Source organism: Plectropomus leopardus, chromosome 18 (assembly GCF_008729295.1).
Source record: "Plectropomus leopardus isolate mb chromosome 18, YSFRI_Pleo_2.0, whole genome shotgun sequence".
NCBI lineage: Eukaryota > Metazoa > Chordata > Actinopteri > Perciformes > Serranidae > Plectropomus > Plectropomus leopardus.
Genome location: NC_056480.1, coordinates 9,407,318 through 9,429,934, shown reverse-complemented (window position 1 = coordinate 9,429,934; position 22,617 = coordinate 9,407,318). Strand labels below are relative to the sequence as shown.

General features: G+C 40.3%; 1 protein-coding gene across 1 annotated transcript; it reads left to right on the top strand.

The window, feature by feature from the left end:
* Nucleotides 1-1,363: 1,363 nt before the first annotated feature.
* On the top strand, nucleotides 1,364-18,169 carry cers2a (ceramide synthase 2a). The gene is made up of 11 exons (XM_042506189.1): nucleotides 1,364-1,764; nucleotides 10,173-10,346; nucleotides 10,478-10,595; nucleotides 11,323-11,441; nucleotides 12,014-12,071; nucleotides 12,261-12,311; nucleotides 13,135-13,227; nucleotides 14,011-14,139; nucleotides 14,452-14,558; nucleotides 16,191-16,344; nucleotides 16,437-18,169. Exons 2-11 carry the CDS (start codon nucleotides 10,174-10,176, stop codon nucleotides 16,575-16,577), a joined length of 1,143 nt encoding a protein of 380 aa, XP_042362123.1. The 5' UTR covers nucleotides 1,364-1,764; nucleotide 10,173; the 3' UTR covers nucleotides 16,578-18,169.
* Nucleotides 18,170-22,617: the final 4,448 nt, after the last annotated feature.

Here is a 22,617-nt window from a genome sequence, read left to right as displayed (position 1 = left end):
CAGCGAACATGTGCAGTGTTTTAAAACAGCAAGAAAGTTTAAAGAAAGTGGCTTCTTCTCACTAAAGTCAGTATTTAGCGTGAAACATGGAATCATACAACCATAACAAAAGGTAGCTCAAACAATCAATATTGAGCTTTGGACATGTCTTGAATGCTACCTGGTGTAAATACACCAGAAGATTAGTATTGTAAATCTCATATTGTGTCCCTAAGAGAGTGGAAATGGAGGTCATGGTAAATATTTGCAACTTGAGCCTGATGAGGTTGTTTTATTCTGATATATTTGCATTTTAATACTGTATACTGTCATCCGCCAGTCAGTCATTTTCTGTAACCGCTTGTCCTCGTAAGGGTCGCAGGGGGGAGGGGCTGGAGCCAATCCCAGCTGTCATTGGGCGTAAGGCAGGGTCGACGTATATATAGAGAGACAACCATACACGCTCACAGTCACACCTAAGGGCAATTTACAGTCACCAGTCAACCTGAGCTGCATGTCTTTGGACTGTGGGAGGAAGCCGGAGACCCCGGAGAGAACCCACGCAGACACGGGGAGAACATGCAAACACCGACACGCTGACCCTCTTGCTGTGAGGCAACAGTGCTAACCACGACACCACTGTGCCGCCCAATACTGTATACTGGTTGTATTTTAGTAAAGAGACTACTTAGAAATAAATATGTGTGATCATTATAACCTTTCTAAAATAAAGTTGAAAGTGGCCTAAGACGTTTGCACAGTACTGTACATATAGGCCTATACCGTGGAGACTGTGGTGGAGAGGAGGACACTTAAAAAACTGCTCGCCATCATGAACAATGCTGAGCACCCCCTCCACCGCACACTGGACCGACAGCGGAGCACCTTCTCCAACAGACTGATTCAGCTTCGCTGTCGAAAGGACAGATACAGGAAATCTTTCCTGCCACAAGCCATTCATCTGTACAATAACTCACCTCTGTCTGCGCTTTAAAATCCGGTCTTAGCTCCATGTCACTCTACACTGCTGACTTTATTTTTATTTTTATTTATTCAGATACTGTTCCGCACTTTACACATGTATATATGTATATATCTCTTAGTTTTTTTTAGGTTTTTTTTTTTAAGCGCATTCCTTTATATTCTATTAATAATGTGTGCTCTTTATTCTCTGTTCTTACTGCATGGCGCTGCTACAAGATCAATAAAGTATATCTATCTATCTATAAGTTTTTTTGGGGTTTTTTTTGGGGTGGGGGGGGGGGGGGGGGGGGCAGTTTGCCTTATACGCCGAATGTGCCAGCTCCGGCACTGGCGGCACTAACCACCCCTCATACAGAGCAGAGGCTCACGTCACTTTAAATAGCCTGCCCCCCTCCCAACATACTACCATAATATCCACTATATCCGACCAATTGAACGACCCGGCTAAACTGCAACAAGCCGAAGGAGGCCCACCACTTTGATCAGACGGAAAAGTAAAGACCGAAACACTTTTTTCTCCTCGTCGGACCAGCCTGAAATCACAAACACGACACAGACTTTTCACGACAAAGTGCGACAGCGTTTTTTTTTTCTCCGAGAATGTGGCGAACCTGCGGTTAGAGAGAAGAAGAAAAAAAAAGGCGGATTGCTGCTCATTGAACGATCAACAAGTTGGAGTGTCTTTGATGGCGACAACTACATGAAACCACCACCGCTACGACAGGAACAGAGGACGAGCAGCAGCAGCAGGAAGGAGACATTTTAAGACTACAGTTCCCGCTGACAGTGAAGTGAAGAGAGGTAAGTTGGCTGCACCGTTAGCTGCGTGATGGACGTGTCAGTACGGACTTCACACGCTAATGTTGGTCATTTTCACGCCTCAAATCAGAGACTTCCTCCACTCAGGCTGCTATTTTTTGACAGAAACACGAGTGTTATACTCCCGGGAGGATTTATGTGAAGTTTTAACCGAAGTAAACCCGTAAAACTTTCGTGTCAGCCCTGTAAGTGAAGCCCTCTGTGATTCAGCCGTTGGGAGACGTTGATCAAAGTTAAGCTAGCTAACAGGCCTTTGCCTGATATCGATGTTTATTTAAGAACAACCGCGATAACAGAAGGTCACGAAACCATTCATGCCTAACCACCAAAGCTCAACCAGAGGAAATACAGAAGTAGTTTCCAACCGATTAACGGCCGTTTATGTCGTTTTATGGCGCAAAGTATCAATGCGCAAAAAAACTTTTCCAACGTAAAGTGGAGATGTCGCCGAGTAAAGTCGTCTCCGCGCTTTGTTAACACGCGGATGATACAAAATAGTACGTTTATGCGAGTCTTTGAGGGAAGTTTGTAATGTCAGGGGGATACTTTGGTGTTGGGAAACTTGTTTCAAAGCTCCATCTCACTGAGTCAGACTGTCTGTTCCGCTATGTCCGGGAGACTCCCCGCTTGCGCCATGCATGCGCACTGAGCCACTCCCTGCAGCCTGCGAGAGTTTACGCAAACAGCGTAGACACTGACAGACACAAAACTGCTAACTTTAAAAGATGACCAGGGGCGTTTCAAGAATTTAAGGACACCGCGGGATTTAGGGGGATCCCTCTGTGGCATTTTTTAAAAACATTTTATTTATTTATTTTTTTCTTTTTGTTCTGCTTTGATTCTTTTTGTAATGCACCCTAGCACAATATTTGCCCTTAAAAGCCCTACTGGTATAACCTGGGGACCTCATGTTATTTAGAAATTACCCCCCAGGTCTGTGTTTTATGGGATCACGACGTCTGCATTTTGAAAAAACATAAACATAATATGTTACATTTATTTTGAAATCTTACAATAAGGCAAAAAACATAAAATCCTGTTTTTGTTTTAAGACATTTTAATACCAATTAAGGCCTTAATTTTTTAGATTAAAGCTTTTTAAGGATCCACGGGGACACTTTTATATAATGCACATCTCCAGTTTATAGAAATACTTCACCCAAAAATGATCATTTGTAATTGAATACATAAGGAAAACTCTGTTTGTACCACCACAAAAAAAAACATTGATTGATTTGGGCTGGCATATAACATCGGCAATACGATATCAAAACATCTTTAGAAACTCTCACAAAACTCATGCAGTATAATTCAAGACTCATTTATTCAGTCATGTTTTCAGTACTTCCCAAACACGTGCATTTTTACTAAAACCTCAGTATTGGAGTCTGGCTTTGAAGAGAGTGTATTTAACTTTTACTTTCAGTTTAGTTTCATATAGTCAGGTTTTAGCAGGAATGCACGTTTACTTAGCATATGACTTTTTGCTGTTTTTAAATGTGGTCCCCAGTCAAACAATCAAGTAATGCTTGTGTTTTTTCATGGGAGAATGCAAGAAAAATATTTTTCTTCACAAATTCAAGGTAACACAGCTTGACTAAGTGATAAACAGATGTTTTCTTTGTGAGTGTAGCATTCCTTTAAAAGGGGGGTTTCCTGTTAAAGGTGCCATGTGTAGTTTTAAATAAAAGGTCATGCAATACACGTTCCTCACGCACTAATTTAACACTATTACACCAGTCTACAGGTGGTGGTAATGCGTCAACCTTTTTTAAAAATTGAACCAGCAAAATGGATTTTGGATGGATGTGGACAACACAGGTTTCAAAATGTTCACAAAAAATAAAAGTAAATTCCTCAGGGCACGTGTACAAGTTTTAGCTCTCCGATGACATCATTTAAATTGCATTTTTATGGGTTTTCTTTCTTTAACAAAACCTTGAAGGATGTCGGCTGTCTTATGTTGTACAGGCTGTAAAGTCCTTGGAGGCTCAGGGACTGTTTGTTGTTTACGAGGGGGGAGGGGGTGGTGCAAAACTGGGGAGGCACTTAGATTGTTAAGCATTGGGGAGGGAATTTTATTTATTGATGTGGCTTAAGAGAGGGACATGCCACTTAAAACTGTTGTATTTTGTATTTATATAAAGTGATAATAATAACAACAATACTAATAATGATAAAAACCTGCAAAAAAATTCTCAAAAATCACAACATGTCACATAACCAGAAGCTGTGCAACATGGTTATTTATGGTAAAGGGAGGGTCAAGCATTTCCCCCCGTTCACTCAGAAAGGTTCATGATATAAAGAAGAACCAATGTCATGACCCAGCCACCTCCCTTACTCTGATAAATAAAGTACAGTCCCTAACAGGATAAGACTGATTTCGCAACAGGAGACAAAATACCAACCCAAATCTTCCATCTGAAATAATGTCAGATAGTCAACATTCCTCAGAAGTTGGAGGCCGTTGTATAATTTCAACTTCAGGATCGTTGTCAGGCCCTGGTGTCCCAGGCTTCAGCCCCTAATGGCCCTGATCTAAATGTATAATGAAGTATTCAATAGTATTCAAGTATTCAATTCTGAAAATACCTTTACTACTAAATGCCTTGATCATCGCTTTTAATGAGTAAAATTAAAGAAACCTCAAAAAGAGCAACAGAGGAAGGAAGATCCCCTTTTCTTGGACAGACAGGCTATATATACAGTATATATAAATATATAGGTGTGCAAAGATGCCATTCACACAGAGGTAGAAGAGGCAGGAGATGTTAAAAGAAGGTGAAGCAGTTAAATGCAGTGCGTCACGTTGCTGAGCTTTGAGGAGCGACATTGTAATTCACATTAAATAAGTGAAGTAGTCACTTTGGTGCCCGTCCAAGAAAACCACTCTGTTCCCAGACACCAAAGCCATTTGTGCCAAAGTGGCACAGTGCACTTTGGTATCTCCAAACACTGTTATTCAAGTTGGAAATGTGCAAGTACAAACTGAGTGGAGACTGATGATACCGGATTAGATTATATAGTCATGTCAGAGAGCAGATGGAGGATAATGTAACAAACCAATTAATACAGACAGCAGTAACACACAGATGCAGTGAGCACTGTTTGTTTCCATTTAAAATAGCAAAAATGTAGTCTGAATTTGCAATTTTTATTCAAAAAGGTCTCGCTAAGCTGCCTCACTAACTGGTCTTACTTGTTTGTTAAACTTCATACTGGATGATCTGTCAACATAGCTCAGCTAACAGAATTAAAAGCAAGTTTACTTAAGCTTGGAGCAGTTGCACCTGCTAAAGTCAACCTGTTCTTCTGCCAACTATTGATTTCCACCAGTCAGTAAACTCTTGATGGAGCCAGCAGATGCAGACATCATAACGTTGCTGTTTTTTTAATTGAAAAAGAAGTCTGCTGTCACTAACCTATCACACAAAAACATCCAAGGACACAGGGACATTTAACTTAAATAATCCTTACACACTTAACGTTTGGTTTGGAGATCTTCATGTGCTGTTTCATACAATGACAGTGAGCTTTTTTGTTTCGATCAGTAGCAGAAAAATAATTATTATTTTACAATAGAGTTGCAAGATGAATAAAAACAATAAAATCACGATCTTGATTCATACATCTATGCACATGTCAAAATGACAGTGATTCACTCACTCGTACTTCCCTATACGTTCATGTTAAGCTGCTGCAGGCTCAAAAAAACAATATTTCCTGTTTTGGCTGATTCGCAATAAAAGCTATTAAATGTAAAGAAAGTATAGGAAATGAAACATCCATTGTTTAACAGTTGCTTAAATCTCTGCTAAACGCTAGGCTAATTCATACAATGTAAAATGCCATAGGCTTGTGTTTATAACATTAGCATGTTGCATTTGATGTGGAAAGCAAAAGACGAGTTTTTCTCTGTGAATCTTGAAAGTTATAATGAAGCAGATTTGTGTACTTGTGTTTGGAATTGTTGCCAGTAAGTCATATTAAATGTGTGTTTTAGGAGTTTTTTGAATCAGTCAAACTTTACAGCAGCTCACAGAATCTCCACTGCTGAAAGTCTTTTGGAGATGTAAAAGCAGAGCAACACAGGACAGGTTTCCATTAACCCTCAAACTGCTAATACAAAATACCCCTAATGGTAACGCATCACTTTTGAAAAATTCCCATTTATCACAGAAAGGTTTTAACGCTCGCATGAGCGTAAACTCAAAATAGGAGTGGATCATCTTGAAGTTTTGAATCCACAAATTCTCTGAAGTTGTTAACTATCACCTCCCAGAAATCCCTCATACGTGGCTGCTCCCATGTATTCGGGGTTTGCCTTTCCATTATCGCTCCCATAACGTTGCCTGCCAGTGGAAATACTGACGGCTAGTGGCTGAAATAGAAATAAACCTGCTAAAGTTTTGAACATCCACCGCCATGCTTCTTGAAATGTTATCAGGAGAGGAGAAGTTGCATCCCGTCACTCTCTGGAAACGCTCACAATTGTCTTTTATCGACATTTTGAAAATATTGCCTGAGTTTTCTGCAAATTTGTAATGGATCCCGCTTACAGACACACCATCACAAAAGTCACGATTTTTTTTTTTTTTTTACTAGAGACTTTTAAGTTCAAATCCAGTGCTTCAATATAAGTTATAAGTAATCCAAATCTTATGTGAATGTCATCTGTTTAAAATAAGAATCGTAATCTCACTTCTATAGGAGAAAAATTGTGATTAACAATTTAGCAAGAATAGTGCAGCCCTATTTTTGCACCTGAGAAGTGGGGATGTACCCATGAGAACTTTTGCAGCCCCAAGGTTGGTTTCCAGTTCCCGCTGTCAGACAGAAAAAACGTCCCAAATCCCATAACTCACTCTGGGACTGAATACAAAACTTGCACTCATTAACATATTTTAACACAATCCACAGAGAGCCCATTCTCTGCTCTCTGTTCGAAGCATTCAAAAGACTTAACATGATCTGCAGTCCGCTTAGCCTAACTGTGGACGCACGAGGGTGTTTCTTTAGAGTAAAAATACAAAGTTATGGTAGATTGCCGACAGGACAGGTGGCAAACAGGAGGCAACAGGTTGACGAACATCCCCGGACTGATTAACTCTGAAGGAAAGGAATAAGTTGATATTTCACTGCTGTTGTCTCAAGGTGAGGAGATCCTTTTGAAATGAAACCCCCCCTTGCTAACAAAGGCAGCCTGAATGAGTTTACTGTGTTTTCACAGTAAGCTTATAACAGGTTAAAGTCCAACACACGCAGAGTCTTTATTATGGGATCTGGCAGGAAATAAGTGACAATGAATAAATGATTTGCTGATGCAGGAGCAAAGGTGCAGCAGTAATAGGAGATCATCTGATGATCAAAATCAGCTGATGCCACATTGCAAAAGTCCACAGGTGCCTAATGTTTTATTGAGGAACTGCCAGTGATCACAGGCGCATTAATTACACCTCAGATTGTTTGACAGCAGATCCTGTTGCCGCGTCTGCACTCTAACAACAAACTGGTACGAATGTTTGGGGCTGTACTTAGGCGCTGCGGCGCTTTTAACGAAACGATAAAGTTTGCAAATTAACAATCAAAGTGCAGCTGAGGCTTAATGTCATTAATTTTGCAGGTGTTTTATGTTGTAAATCAAAGTGTGAGTTTTAGGGAATCAAATAAGTGATAATGATTAATCATTTGTCCATTGAATTCAATAGATTTGATTATATGGCAATAAAAAGCAGAAATGTCACCCTTGGTGGCGCTATCATGGATTTCTGAAGAAATAAATGGAAACACTGTTGGAGGTGGGGCCCCATTAATTGCTATAAAAGTTTCTTAGAGCCATAAAAGTTTGACTTCCCGGTAGAGCTGCTGCAACTATAAGTCAATTAGCTATCAACCATTTAATTAATCGCCAACTAATTTGATTATAGATTGACCAGTTTGCATAATTTATGCATTTTTTTTTATATATTTAAAGGAAAGTCAAACATTTTCCTGAATATTTTCTGAGTAAACTAAATGTTTTTGGGTTGTGGACAAAACAAAACCTTTGAGGCCGTCAACTAGAGCTTTTGGAAACACTGATCAACATTTTCTGAAATTTTATAGACCAAACAACTAATGAATTAATGGACAATGAAAATTATAGACAGTTGAAGCCCTAATGGCTATAAAAAAAAACCCCAGATCTTCTGTCTCATTGAACGCTCATGGAGTCACTAAAGTCAGTAGCGTTTCTCGTCTTGGGACCACAACGTCAGTACAAATTTTCACGGCAATCCTTCCACTAGTTGCTGAGATATTTCAGTTTGGACCAAAGCGGTGGACCAACCAACCGACCACATCCCTAAAGCCATTTTGCAAAGGTGACACTGGCTGCTCAACCACTTTATTGGTGTCTTTCCAAGTCTCTAATCGTACAAACCAAGAAAGTGGATCACATCAATGTCGTTCTCAGGTTTTTGCACCAACCTCCTGTGTGTCGAAAAAATTGATTTTAAAATACTGTACTCGGTGGTTTAGGGCCAAAAAACATGTGCTGCAACGTTATGATTCATCCAGATCCCCACACCTCTAATATCTGGAACAAGCATTTTTTTCTGCGATTTGATCTGACCTCATTACAGTAATGTCTTTTCCTTGCCTTTTATTGCTTCAGTGTCTTTCACATCTCTGCTTAATGTCTTTTTTTTTTTTTATGTCTTGTGCAAAGCACTTTTTATACAAATAAGCTTCCCTCGCCTTCTGTAGTTGACATTAAGATTAGTATGTATGTAAAATACTGAATATCTGACTGTGACATAATAATAAGTTTGCCAGAGTAGTTGTTTTTTATAGATGACTAACTAAATGGCTACCACTCAGTTAACAGTTAAGTTGTCTTCCTCAAGACATTATCAGGACATGGCGTGTTAATTGTGCAATTTCCTTTTTCTATTACAGATACAGAGTGTGTAAGAAATAACAGGAATTTCTTCATAACGTAAAAATACCCTCATGTTTTTCAGCAGCCATTTACTGCTAAAACTATTGATAAAGGTTGGGTGTTGTTTGGGTTTTTCTGATAGTGGTGTGGTGCCTTAACAGTGCCTTAACTGATACTTATTGCAAAATAAAGCAAAAATGACAGGAAAAAAAGTGGAACAAATGGCTTTTTTCATTGCAAAAGCAAATTTGAACTGGAAATGGAATATATTACCTCTTAATTATGTAAAGTACACTTAAATATATAAATATGAATGAATACAAAACGCTGTTAACAAATTCACACGACACACTGTTTGTCTGTCGGCTGCACACCCACGACACAAATAATCCGGCACCAAAATAAGTCACCGAATTCTGCGTCATGATATGATCCGGGAAGTGCCTGTTGAATAGTAACCAGCGCTATATTGGCGCCAGGTTTGGTATCCAACGCTAGCATAGAGTTCCCCAGGGATGATGTTTTTTTCTGTAGGCCGACCCAAGGGCTAACGTCGCCCTGGTTCTCTCATCAAAAAGCCCATGGGAATTTTCCATTGAATTTTTGATCACTGCAGAAAATGAGCTTTGTGGTAAACAAACGTTTATGATACTTGCATGTTTTGTTCGGCAAGATAATCTGGACTCATGAATTCAGGATTTTTGAAGTCTAAACGCAATTGCCAAAAGTAAAAAGCTAAAGCTAAGCTATAATGAACTACACTGCGGTTGCGTCACTAACACTATGAGGCTGTAAAGCCGCGTCCGTCATGGCTCCATGTGATGATGCTCTGTAGTGTCATTTAGACACTTGTTAACAACCAACTTTTTTAAGACTCATAAAACACACACAAATCAAACTTCACAGAAGGGTATTTATTGACTTATTTTATGTTGTAGAACAAAACATGAAAGTCTCTTAAGATGGTGTTAACCTCAGACTTTACTTAAGGCTTCTAACTAAAAACCATTTCAAAAAAACCCTTTAACTCTGAGACGAGGGAACCAGAGGTGCTAAAATTGCAGGTTTTAGGACTCATTACTGGGGCTCTCTATTGAGCGTTCATTATATAAGGAGAAGAGGGTGAAATCTCATTGGTTTTCTGATTGCGTTGTGTGCAGCATCGTAGAGCCCTCCCTTCATCATTCCTCTTCATCTGGAACAGGAAGTGCCCATCCACGGCGCCTGTTGCAGATGCCCAGCGAGATTAATCACTTCTAATCAATACTCAATCCTCTCAGCCCTCTCTGTTTCCTCTCCTTCCTCTCAGGATATTGTCGCAGCTGAATGAGCCGCTGTATTTATCTAACAGGAAAGCTCAATGGAGATCACAAAGCCAGACAAAACCGTCTTTTTTATTACCTCTTAATTTCCTTCCATGTGATACAAAAGCACTCACAAGTCCTTCCTCTGGTTCATCTTTTAGGATGTTGTCTGGGCTGAGAGAGATGATATGGGCCGACTGGATTTGGTTTCCAGAAGGCCACGGCTGGGCCGACCTGAAGGACCACGACGGCAAAGTTTTCCCCAAAACGCAGGACCTCTGGGCGACTGTACCCATCGCCCTCTGCTTCCTGGTCTGCAGACAAATATTTGAGAGGTGAGTCATCTCCAGCAGAGACTGCTTGTGACTATCATTTGCCTGTTAATTGACCTTTCCACCAGTCTGATTTGCATGTTTATCCCTGACATTTTGAAATGAAGTGTAAGCGGCGTTTTTTTTCTTTCCAGGACAGTAGCGACTCCTCTCGCCTCCCTGTTGGGAGTGAGTGACAAGCAGCAGGTTCGTGCTCCTCCAAATCCTGTCCTGGAGGCCTATTTCTGCAGCACATCAAAGCATCCCACACAGGTAATCATCCTGCATACTTCAGGAAACTAGCACTGCTTCATACATTTTTTTGTGTCCTTTGGCAAGAGCACAGCTTGAGCCTAATCGTAGAATTCAGAGATGTTTTAGGTGAAACATGGAGGAGAATGACAAAATGATAAAAATATCATTTTATAACTCCAGACATTAAAGACATCACTAACTAAGGGTTGACCAATATTGGTTTTTCAGCGACAATACTGATTATTAACGGTTAATGAGACTGATAGCCGATACATGTTTTTACAATAAGAATGAAAATCTTTCTGTCAATATTAAGAATTTGGTATATAACAAACTCCAATGCAAAACTTTGTTTAAATGCCTTCAGCAAATGTTTTATCAAAACTGAAACATTCATCATATACAGCTTCCCAGCAATTTTTTTTGTGAAAGCAAGTGAAAATTTAAATAGAAGATGGATGAATAAAAATAGCTCCCTGAGGTTATACAAAGTAAAAGTTCTTCCCATGCTGACACTTTATTTCCACTTTTAATGAATTAATTTTATCGGCAGCCATTAAAATAAATAACTGATACAGATAATCGGCAAAATGCCAAATATCTGCCCCAATAATCGGCTGATAATCTGTCGACCCCTGATAGAAATATTATTTATCTTCACACCAAAGCTTATATCATCATTTTATAACTCCAGACATTGAAGACATCACTGACTCGTCTTTCCTCTTCCTGCTTTCGTTGTCAGAGCTCCATAGAGAGTTTAAGTAAACAGGCGGGCTGTTCAGTGCGACAGGTCCAGAGGTGGTTCAGGAAGCGGAGAAACCAGGACCGGCCAAGCAAGCTCAAAAAATTTCGGGAAGCAAGGTAGGTTAATGTCTTTTGCCAGAAAAGGAATATGTCACCCCCAAAAAGTGAGCAGCAGGTGGCACCTTTCCTCAGCCACCAGCGTGTAAATGTGACGTAGTAGTATTGTGCAAGCATTTTGAGTGACCAAATGAAATAAAAAGCGCTGTACAAGTGCAGGTCCATTTACCAGCATTCCTTTACTGAATAAATTAAACATTAAACTTTACACAGAGGGCACAAATAAGAAAGAAATGACACATTTAAAGTGCCATTTTCTAACCATGCTTTCTTTCAACTAACTCAGAAAACCAGAGTGAAATATGGCAGTCTGCTGTGATGTGTTTATCATACCAGTTGACATGTGTTGAGAAAAAAAAATAATACTAACAATTTGCAGCCCTACTGGCATCACCGATGAACCGCATCCACACATAATCATTTCTTAAATGCTGCTTTTAAGCAATCTGCAGTGAAAGATTCAGCAAAATGTAATCCAGGTGTCTCCCATCAGCTTGAAAATAACTGTTCAGGGCAGATGTTGTTACCGTGCTGTCTGTCATGATGTGTAACTGAATGTGATTCTCTTACAGTTGGAGATTTACCTTTTACCTTCTTGCTTTCTTTGCTGGCCTGGCAGCCCTTATTGACGTGAGTACTGTGTCCGAATCTGGGAAATCTAATTTTGACATTCTTTCCACAGTGCACTGCAGACACTTTGAGACCACACAAACATTGTTTTTCACTTTGTCTCTCTTTGGTGTTTGTCCATGAGAGTGCTTGTGGTGTTGTGTGGGACACGTATACTCTCATTAATATTGAGTATCTATCTTTCTTCAGAAACCGTGGCTGTATGATATGAAGCAGATGTGGGATGGCTTCCCGAAAATGGTATGTCAGTGCTTTTCAATTAAAGGGAAAATTTGAATTGGGGTTGTATGAGGTACTTACACATAGTCAGTGTATGAGCTACGAGAGGTGGCGGTCTACACGCCCCCATCAATGCCAGTTTAGGTGTACGCTATATTTAGAATAATTTGACCACTTTCCATCAGACAGCCCTTTCCGATGTGTTATATGAAACACCAGAGGCCGACGCTGTTGCGTCTCTTCCAGGATGCCAGCATGCTGTCTAAAATCACACACTGGAGTGACACATTGCCACCGTTATTTGGTTCTGTGTAAAAATGCAAAGGCAGCATAAAGAATGGGTTTCGTATTGGCCCTTATAGCACAGTCTCTGTTTAAAGAAAGTGTGACTTTGGTGTTTTAAAGGGTTAACTCGGGTTCATCAAAGTCACACAATAACACAAAATAAACCACAGAGTCAGCGTTCTACAAGGTCAGATTACTGTTTTTGTCAATGAGGTCTGGCTTTGAAGAGAGCATAGATAACAGCTTCAGTTCCCCGTTGCAAAGGCTGTCTGAGGCAAAGAGGTTCAAATATTGTAGATACTGATATTGATTTTTCGCTGCTGTCCTCGTCCAGAGCAGTACGATATACTTCCGTGCTCCTGTCTCCTTATCCAAACTGGGGTTCAAGGTTCTGACTGAAATGTACTTAAGGTTACACTGACCGTGGTACCTCATACAACCCCACTTCAAAATAATCTGATCCCCATCCCAAGTTTAGAATTGCATACCATTTTAGGATGTTAAAAGAATAAAAAAGTGCATAAACTGACTTTTTTTCTTCCTTCCTCTTTTCTTCCAGCCACTGTTGCCTTCACAGTACTGGTACTACATGATCGAACTAGGCTTCTATCTCTCGCTGCTTTTTAGCGTAGCATCGGATGTCAAACGTAAGGTAAACAAGCAAGTCACCTAAACTTTATTATCTTGTGTGGGCGCACTATAAAACCCCTCAGAAACCCTCCATCGGGAGAGATCGCTCCCAGAGTGCATGTAATAATGAGAATGATCTGTTGTGTTGGTAGTGTATTTTGAGGTTTAGACATTGATTTCTCCATTAAGATGTCCTGACTGTGTTGAGTGGAGCCGTCTATTAAAGATATTCTTCAACTCCGCTTATCCCCCTCTACTTTATCAGTTTGAAAAAGTCAGAGTGAGTGTTCAGCAAACTAAACTGTCTCTCCAGTCGGGGATGTTGCATCTGAAGGAGCCCTGTGAGTTAATGTGTGACCGGAGCTCTGTGGCATATCAATCTGCGAAAAGGCAGATTAACCGTTTTGTCCAAATGTCGTTGTGAAAGATAGCGTGACCTTCGAGCCTGCCACTTCTGTGCCAGCTCTCGTTTTATAACCCCAGCTCACAAACACAACTAATCTTTTAAACCAAAACAACAGTTTTCTGGACTTTTTCCGGAGATCCTTTGTGTTGAAATCTAAAGTGAGGATTTATTTTGTTTTGCTTAGTTCCTTTTTCTGCTGCCATTTATGGATTTAGTGTCTTTTCATAGCAATAAAGCCACATAATCTGCCATGTGCGGAGAGGTAGTCATCCAGAATCAGTAAGAACACACACTTGTCGATTAGTGACCGATCTTTACGGCTCAATCAATGAGTGACCAAATGGTGTTGTATTTTGTTTTTACAACATCCCTTTCCGTCCCCTTTTCTTGTCTCTACAGGATTTCAAAGAGCAGATTATTCACCATGTAGCCACCATTCTCCTCATCAGTTTCTCCTGGCTGGTCAACTACATCCGCGCAGGGACTTTGATCATGTTAGTTCATGACGCCTCAGACTATTTAATGGAGGTATGACAGAGTGCTAACACAGCAGAAAAAATGGAGCATCTCACTGATAAACATTTCTTGCAATGTCTCTTTGTTTTTGCATATTAATTAGTTTTTTGAGCAAAGAATTTAAATACTATAACACAGAAGTATACCTAATTAAAGCTACAAATGTGCTGCCCTCCCTCTGGTCTTAACATTTAACATTGCTGATAAATGATCATGTTGGGGTCAGAGCACTGAACACGTCACACAGTTCACTGTCTGCCCTCTAGAGGAGAATACATGAAAAAGGTGAGACACTGACTGATCTCTCGCTGTCTTTCCCTACAGTCAGCCAAAATGTTCAACTACGCAGGTTGGAGGAAAACCTGCAACTTCATCTTCACTGTGTTCGCTGCAGTTTTCTTCGTCACGCGTCTCATCATCCTCCCCTTCTGGTAAAAAACAATGTCACGGCAGATTTACTATAGCTGTGATGAGTCACTGGCTTTATTGTACGGAAGGAACAATTGAGAAATTTGTGCAACATTGACTTATTGCATACATTTTGTAAAAGCACTGTGGAATACTTTATGGGCATGTTCAAGTTGTGCATTTAAAAAAATACAAATGGAAATAGCATACATTTGAATAAGTTTGCATATCTTAAAAAGAGTTTTATGCCTGGCTCAGGTGGAGCAGATATGTAAAGAGAAGAAGTTGTGAGATAAAGGCTGAAAGAAACTGATGTTTCATAGAAACCTGAAAGGGTAAAGTTTCTAAATCCTGTGATAGTTAATAAATCCCATAAAAAGACCAAGACCAACAATGAATGTATCCCAAAATTACACGTTGTCTGTGTAGACAAAGTGAATCAGGTTATTCCACTGTGGCTTTGAGCTCGCAGTTCGTCCAAGAACGATTCATTATGATAAACACAGGTATTGTAGTTCCCTGAAGAAAATGTTGGCATTGTATGTTTCTGCAAACCACAAATTTGTTACATTTCCACTTTCATACCTGTCATATCAATGTTTTTAGAGTGACATATATTATGACTGTCATCGGGAGGTGGAAAGGACAAGGATGATCCTTTCTTATCCGTATCTAAGTGGTTGAAACTGGGCTCCTCTCACATCATCCAACAGCATGCGTCCATATCAGGTGCCTCTAGCTCAGGGACAGAGACTTTCCAAGGGAGAAGAAAAGACCGGAGCACCCTCATCAGTTTACAGCCTTTATTGTACAAACATACTAACTTTAAAACACCACTGTGTCTTCATCAGAGTCAGAGACTCGACTCGAGGACCCTAACCCTTGACCCCAACGCTCCTTTTCCATAACCAAGCTGTTACTGTGCCTAAACCTAACCACACGATAACTACATCCTTGAAACGAGAAGTTTTAAAATATCCATGACATGCAAATGAAACATATCTGTGGGTCGCAGAAACATATAACGCCATTTTTCCCCCTGCTGATAAACTTTGTTATTTTGAGTCAGTTCCACATAAACCACATCAAATGGATTTTAAATGCGTGGCTGCAAATAGTCCCCAACAAAGGCACTAAAATTTCTACTATTTGCTTAAAACTACAGTGCCTGGCTGCTTTAAGAAGCAACTAACCCTCTCGATATTTGTGACCTTCTTTTTTTACCGACATTAGAAAAATGTAGAATAATACCAGCATCATCCTTTTGAACAGTGCCTTTTTTACCGAGATGACACATTTTTGATACGCTCCAAAGGTGTCATCGGTTGCATGTAACCCCCCCATCACAGCAGCTTAATAGATACATTTAATTTGTTAAGAAACGAAAAATGCTGCAATTAAATGCCATAATGACTTACTCGTGCTAAATGTTATGCAGTGTGGTCATTTCCACTTAAACATTTTGCAAAGAGGTAATGGATGAAACATGCAGTGATTTGTTTTGCAGAAATATCATGAAAACTTGAGTAACAATTTCATGTGAGCGTAACAACAGTCACATTGTGTACAGTGCTGGCTCCTCTCAAAGGCCCTCTGATGGTGACTGTAGGTGGCTCTGACTGGACTCTCTGTTCTGCCTTTGTCTTGTTGTCCAGGATCATATACACGACGTGGGTGTACCCCCTGACCCTCTACCCCCCCTTCCTCGGTTTCTACTTCTTCAACGGGCTAATGTTTTTGCTGCAGACTCTGCACATCTTCTGGGCCGCGCTCATCCTGCGCATGGTCATCAAATTCCTGCCAGGCAATGTATGACACGCCACTTTCAAATGTATCTACCACAAAACACTTTTACCTCAAACCAGCAATTGCACAAATTTTGTCTTGTTTTGCCCGTGCAGCACATTGTCGAGGACGAGCGGAGCGACAAAGAGGAGACAGAGTCGGAGGATGAAGAAGACGAGCAGAGAGAAAAGTTTAAGAACGGCCACGTGCAGAACGGCCACACCTTCTTCAACAACAACCACAGTAAGACGGACTGATCGGACTGAGAGATGAGGCTGTGTGAGGAGTGACGAGGGGCCCTCACATGTGGCCCTCAGCTGAAAAGCCAAAGAACGGGAATGTGGCATGTTAAAAGGGGCAACAGGCAGCAACACACACACACACACACATACACATACACATACACATACATATATATACACACACATGTCTTTACCCTCCTCTCTGAAACCGCGCTAATCCAGTGTGGGTGATTTCAATCCCTGTGGATTAAACGTCGAGAGGAAGACTGCGGTGGAGAACCACAATGATCTGTAGCGGAGTGGTAATCTCATTACACACTCCTTCTCTTCTTTTCTCTCCCCTCCAGTCTTTTTTTTGCTTTCCGCCAAGATTTCATGCCGTTTACCAAGTTGCCACATGCCAAATCTGCCTGCTTGTAGCTTTACGTTTTGTTCCTGGAGGTGTTTTAGAGAGACGCTGTTGTTAGGACGGGCACTCCCTTCCTGCACTGTCAGTTAAAACTCCTCCAAGTATTACTGCCCTTAAACTTGACTGATTATGTTGCTCTAAATAACCACACTGAACGCAGTGACACGGTGCAGAGCTCTAAGCTGAATGATGTCTTTCTATGGACCATAACCTGATTTACGCCTGTTTACTGAAGTATCAGATAATAACCAACTCGTTGGAAAGTTTAAAACAAAATAATTGGAGGTAAATAATGTTTTGTTTTTTGTTTTAGCAGTCTGGGGGAAAAAAAAAAAGTGCGAGAAGGTGCTGCATCCGCCACGTGTTTGAAATGTGCCTTGTGTGGAAGTTTGTCTTAATGCGTCGCCTTTTTTCGGGAAGCAGATCGCACAGAGATCATTTTTAAATGTTTTGTTAATATCTTTTTAGTTGTCTGATTTTATTTTATGTTTTATTTGTTTTCAGTCCAGTCGACGGTTTAAATTTGGGAGCAATTTGTTTTGAGTGTAACCCAAACCAATCAGTAATTGTTTATGAATTCTTTATGGGCTGAAGCGTCGATAGCATTTCCATTCAGTGTTGTTTTTCCCATCCATCCAAAGATGCACTTTATGGTTTCCTCTATAGTTCAGCGTTGACTAAAAATAGTAAACAAGCTTAATAATAGTGTTTGATTTCACTTCAAACCTGATTTATTTTTAGTTTAGCAATTTAAATTTTGTTTCATATTTATTCATATTATTACACCCGAGATCTTCCTCGTTGTCAGTGTTTTGGTTCATTTTGTAGAAAGAAAAATAAGTTTAATGAAATCTTATAGAGGTAAAAATGAAACACCAAAGTATGGTTTACATTTTGTGCTGTCTTGTCATTTGCAAGTGCCTTCATCATTTCAAATGTTAATTGTAAAGAGAAATGTTATTTCTGTCCCTTTTTTCTTTGTTTCTGCTGTCTTTGTGCCCCAACACGTCCAACACTCGATGCACTGTAACGCCCTGGGCCTCTAACTTTTCCTGCCGCGGCTCATGACGACCAATCACCTGCAGCAGCTCCCTCTAAAGAGCTTAGCTTCTACAGAACCTGTTTTTATTCTGCATTAGGTGTTGCTGAGATGTAAAATCATAACGAAGACGATGATAAAGATAATTGTGGATAACTATTCTGTGTCTTTAAAGGGTTTTTTTTTTCTTCTTTTAATCAGAATCTGTAATGGCATGGAGTTTTTGTCTAATTATACAGAAGCTAATGCTGAAATTATTAGTTGATAAATTGATTAGTCCGTCAACAGGAAATTCCAGATGTGATTATAAATTGAAAACTGGTCAGATAAAAAAGCAACTTCAAGACTTCATTTTAGGCTTTAGGAAATGTGGGATCTGCTTTTATTTTTAACCTCTTAATTAACTGAGAAAACAATGAATAAATTATGTTTTCATTCTCTTTTGTTCTTAAAATTCCCCAGAAGTTCTAAAATCCTATAAACATCCTATAAAATCCAAGTTATGTCCTATGACATCAAATGTTTTGGGACATACTAAATTTTTCTCTGGCATACTATGTAGTAGCCTGTAGTAGTTTGGGTTTTGGAGCGCACAGTCAGTCACTGTGGCAGTGGAGCAAACGCCGTCTGGCAGGAGCACCATCCATCAGTCACTGGTTCCGCTGGTGTAGAGTGGACCTGAGGGCTCCACGGAGTCATTACAATATCAGATGGCACAGTGTAGTGATGACACACTGAGCACCACCTCGCTGGCACACCTTTGGAGGTCAAACAGATTCCAAAAATCTCTCAGATGCTTTTCTATTCATGTCTTAAAAATCCTAGAAACCTCGCAAAATCCGAGATTTCCGACATTTCTAGGATTGTAGGAGTCAGATGGATAACAAAAATCTCAGATTTTTGGAATCTGAGAGAAATTTTAGGATTTTTGGACATTTCTAGGAACTTATAATGTTTTGGGGAATGCCCTAAAATCCCCAAAACGCTCTAAAATCCTAAAATTGTCCTTAATTCCTAAAAACCTCCTAAAATCCTTGAAGTGTCCTAAAATTCCTAGACACCTCCCAAAGTCATAGAAATGTCACAATACCCTAAAAAACGTCCTAAAATCCTAGAAGTATCTTAAATCGTGGAAATGTTCTAAAACCCCCAAAACATCCTAAAATCCTAGAAATGGCCCAAAATCCTACAAACGTCTTAAAATCCTAGAAATGTCCTAAAATACTAAAAACGTCCTTAAATCTAAGAAACCGCCCAAAGTCCTAGAAACCTCCTAAAATCCTAGAAATGTCCTAAAATCCCCAAAACATCCTAACATCCTTTGGAGCGCACAGTCAGTCACTGTGGCAGTGAAGCAAACGCCGTCTGGCAGCAGCACCATCCATCAGTCACTGGTTCCGCTGGTGTAGAGTGGACCTGAGGGCTTCGTGGAGTCATTACAATATCAGATGGCACAGTGTAGTGGTGACACACTGAGCACCACCTCGCTGGCACACTTTTGGGAGGCAGACCAATGCCAAAAACCTCTCTGATGCTTTTGTAATCATCTCAGAGTGAAAGAACCCATCAGCCTCAAAGTTTCACAGCAGCCTCTTTTTGAATCCATCCTAACAGAAATCTTCTCGTTGCTCTGCCACTTTCACCTGCAGTATTTTGGCCGCAGTCTTAAAGGCCTCCTTGGCTAATTGCATATGGAGTGGGATCACTTTACCCCTCTGCCCCGCTCTCCAGCCTCCACACTTCTTGTCACTGGCAGCCTCACTGTAACAATCTCCATTTTAAAGCGGCAGGGTCAATTTCCAGCCTGCTCTCGCATCTGGCTCTGCAATTTAATTGCTAATGCGTCTCCTGTTTCTGCTGCTCCAACGTCTGGGCTTTCCTAAACACACCCCCCTCCTGTGTCCAGTCTTACTACTCCTCTTTAAATCTTTCTTGTCCTTTCTTGTTACGCCTCCCTTCCTTCCTGTGTTTTCAGCCTTGTGTAATGAATAAGCTCAGTGTCACCTTAAGGTGCTTGAGGTATAGGGGTGTGAAGTCCAATTGCTGACAGCGGTGGAGGTCCTTGTGACAGGAGAACAAAGGCCGAGGGGTGTTTGATTCACTTGTGAACTGTGTAGACCGTTATTCAATTCCTGCTTAAGTATTAATAAAGGCTTTACACGCCAGCGGGAGGTCGTAAGGTGCAAGTGTATGCTTGTGTATCTTGCATGTGTGTGTGCAGGAAGCTAATTTGTGGGCTGCTCATTTTTCCTGAGATGATCATTAGAGGAGGAGGACAGTAAAGACTCTGGTAACTGATGACTGTCTTATGTAACTGGAGAAATAAGGAGACTCGGAGGGATCCGGGACGGAGGTGCTATGAAAGTTTTTCAAAGGTTTGGACGGGCGGTGGAAAGACTAACACTTGATGACACTGAAGAATGGTGAGTTTGAGATTATATCTTTTTGTCTTTATGTGTGTATTACTTGTTTTTTCTTAGAAATCAGGAGTTGCTGTCAGCTCTTGCTGTGGTTAATTCATTTTTCAAGCAAGAAATATCAAAATTTATTACTAGAAAGTTCAGCATTTGCACTGTTTTTGTTTTATTAGATGGTCAACCAAACATTTTGGGGATTTGGACTGTTGGCTGCACAAAACAAGCAATTTGAATACAATATTTTGCAGAGATGTGGACTCGAGTCACATGACTTGGACTTGAATCAGACTGGGGTCACAAATTTAAGGTTAGTCTTTAGTCTTGACTTCACAATAGGGATCAATATTTGGGCCGATATTTGGCATTTTGACGATTGTATCTGCATTTTATTCAAATGATCACCAGTAAAATTAATTTAAAAAATGAAATGAAAGTTTCAGCATGGGAGGAACTTTTACTTTGTAAAACCTCAGGGAGGCATTTTTATACGTTTTTATCTAAATATTCACTTGATTTATTTGAAAAAAAGTTCCTGGGAACTTGCTGTATATGATGTGGAAAGTTTCAGATTTGATTAAACATTTGCTAAAGGCATTTAAACAAAGTTTTGTATTGGAGTTTGTTATTTTCCAAATTCTGAATATTGATAGAAAGATTTTCATTTTTATTGTAAATGCATTTCGGTTCCAAGTATCGTTCTCATCAACTACTAATAATCAGTATCGGTATCGGCCCTGAAAAACAAACATCAGTCAACCCCTACTTTACAAAATCAAAAAAACTTGCAACTCAACTTGGACATAAACACCAATAGTAACTTGTGATTTCACTTGGACTTGATTCTTTTGATTTGAAAATGCTTGGTACCTTCCCTCAAGCCCAAAGAATTAAAAGCATCATATATTTTCCTTTCCTAAATCAAACAACATTAACGTCAGTAATTCCCAGCAAGTTGACACTTGATTCCCCTGATGATTCCTTTTGTTTGAACTAATCCCACAGCACCCAGTCAGGTCGCCTTACTGGGCGCCAGTTGGAAAAAAAATATACCAAAGATAATTTTGTTCATGTATAAAAACAATGCGGTGGTCAACAAAAAACAAATTGCAGTATGCAAAATGTGCAGGTCAAAAAGTACTAACAAGGAAGTGAATACTTCTAACAGAGTTGTTTTTTTAACAAATAAAGACAGATTTTAAAATGTATTCATGAATTTTGTAAATGTAATATTTTATAATTCTGTTAAAATGGCATTACATTTGCTAGAGAGCATATTATGGATTGTTTAGGACTCAAAACTTAAAGTTTGGGGTACCTAGTAGCTCAGCTGATAGAGCGGGTGTCCCATGTACCGAGGCTGAACCCTCGCTGCAGTGGCTGTAGGTTCAATTCCAGCCTCGGCCCTTTGCTACACACTTAGACTGTCCTATCAATTAATGGCTAAAAAGCCCCCAAAAATCTTTTTTAAAAAAACCCCAAAAAAACAACTTAAAGTTTAGGACTCAAACTTAGGGCATGGGACTTGTTGGTCTTGGTTTGGGACTTACCTGTCTTGATTTAGGTCTTGACTTGGGACTACTTGGGACTTGCCTACCTTGACTTTGGGCTTGACTCAGAACTATCCCGTGTTGACTTGGGTCTTGACTCATGACTTGCCTGTCTTAACTCGTGCCAAGTGCAAGACTTGAGACTTGTGACTTGAGACTTGAAAAACAGTTACTTGGTCTGCATGTTAAACACAAGGCCTCCAGGATGCTCAAAACTGTCTGTCTTTCTGATTTGTATTTCCAAAATCAAGTCATCACCATTGTCTCCGGAGCATGTGTCCACACACCCCTAGAGCGCTGCTGCTGAACTGACAGGTCAAAGGTCAAAGAAGGATCATCAGTCATCGTTGTCCACATGGACCAGGCCGCTCACCCCGCCCCGCCTCCGTTTGAGGTGGACGTGGACTTGGGCTTCGCTCTCTTCTTCCTCTTCCTCCTGTGTTTCTTCCTGCTGGTGACGGTGGTGCGCTGCGCTCAGACTGTGGTCGATCCGTACGGCTCCATCTCTACCTCCACCTACCAGGAGGAGCAGATCACCTGAGAGAAGGAGAGAGAGGAGGAGGTGAAGACAGTCAGGAGTAAGACTCTGCAGGACAAAGAGCTCCGTCATAAATAACGATGTCCTGGTCACGTTCATTCACCT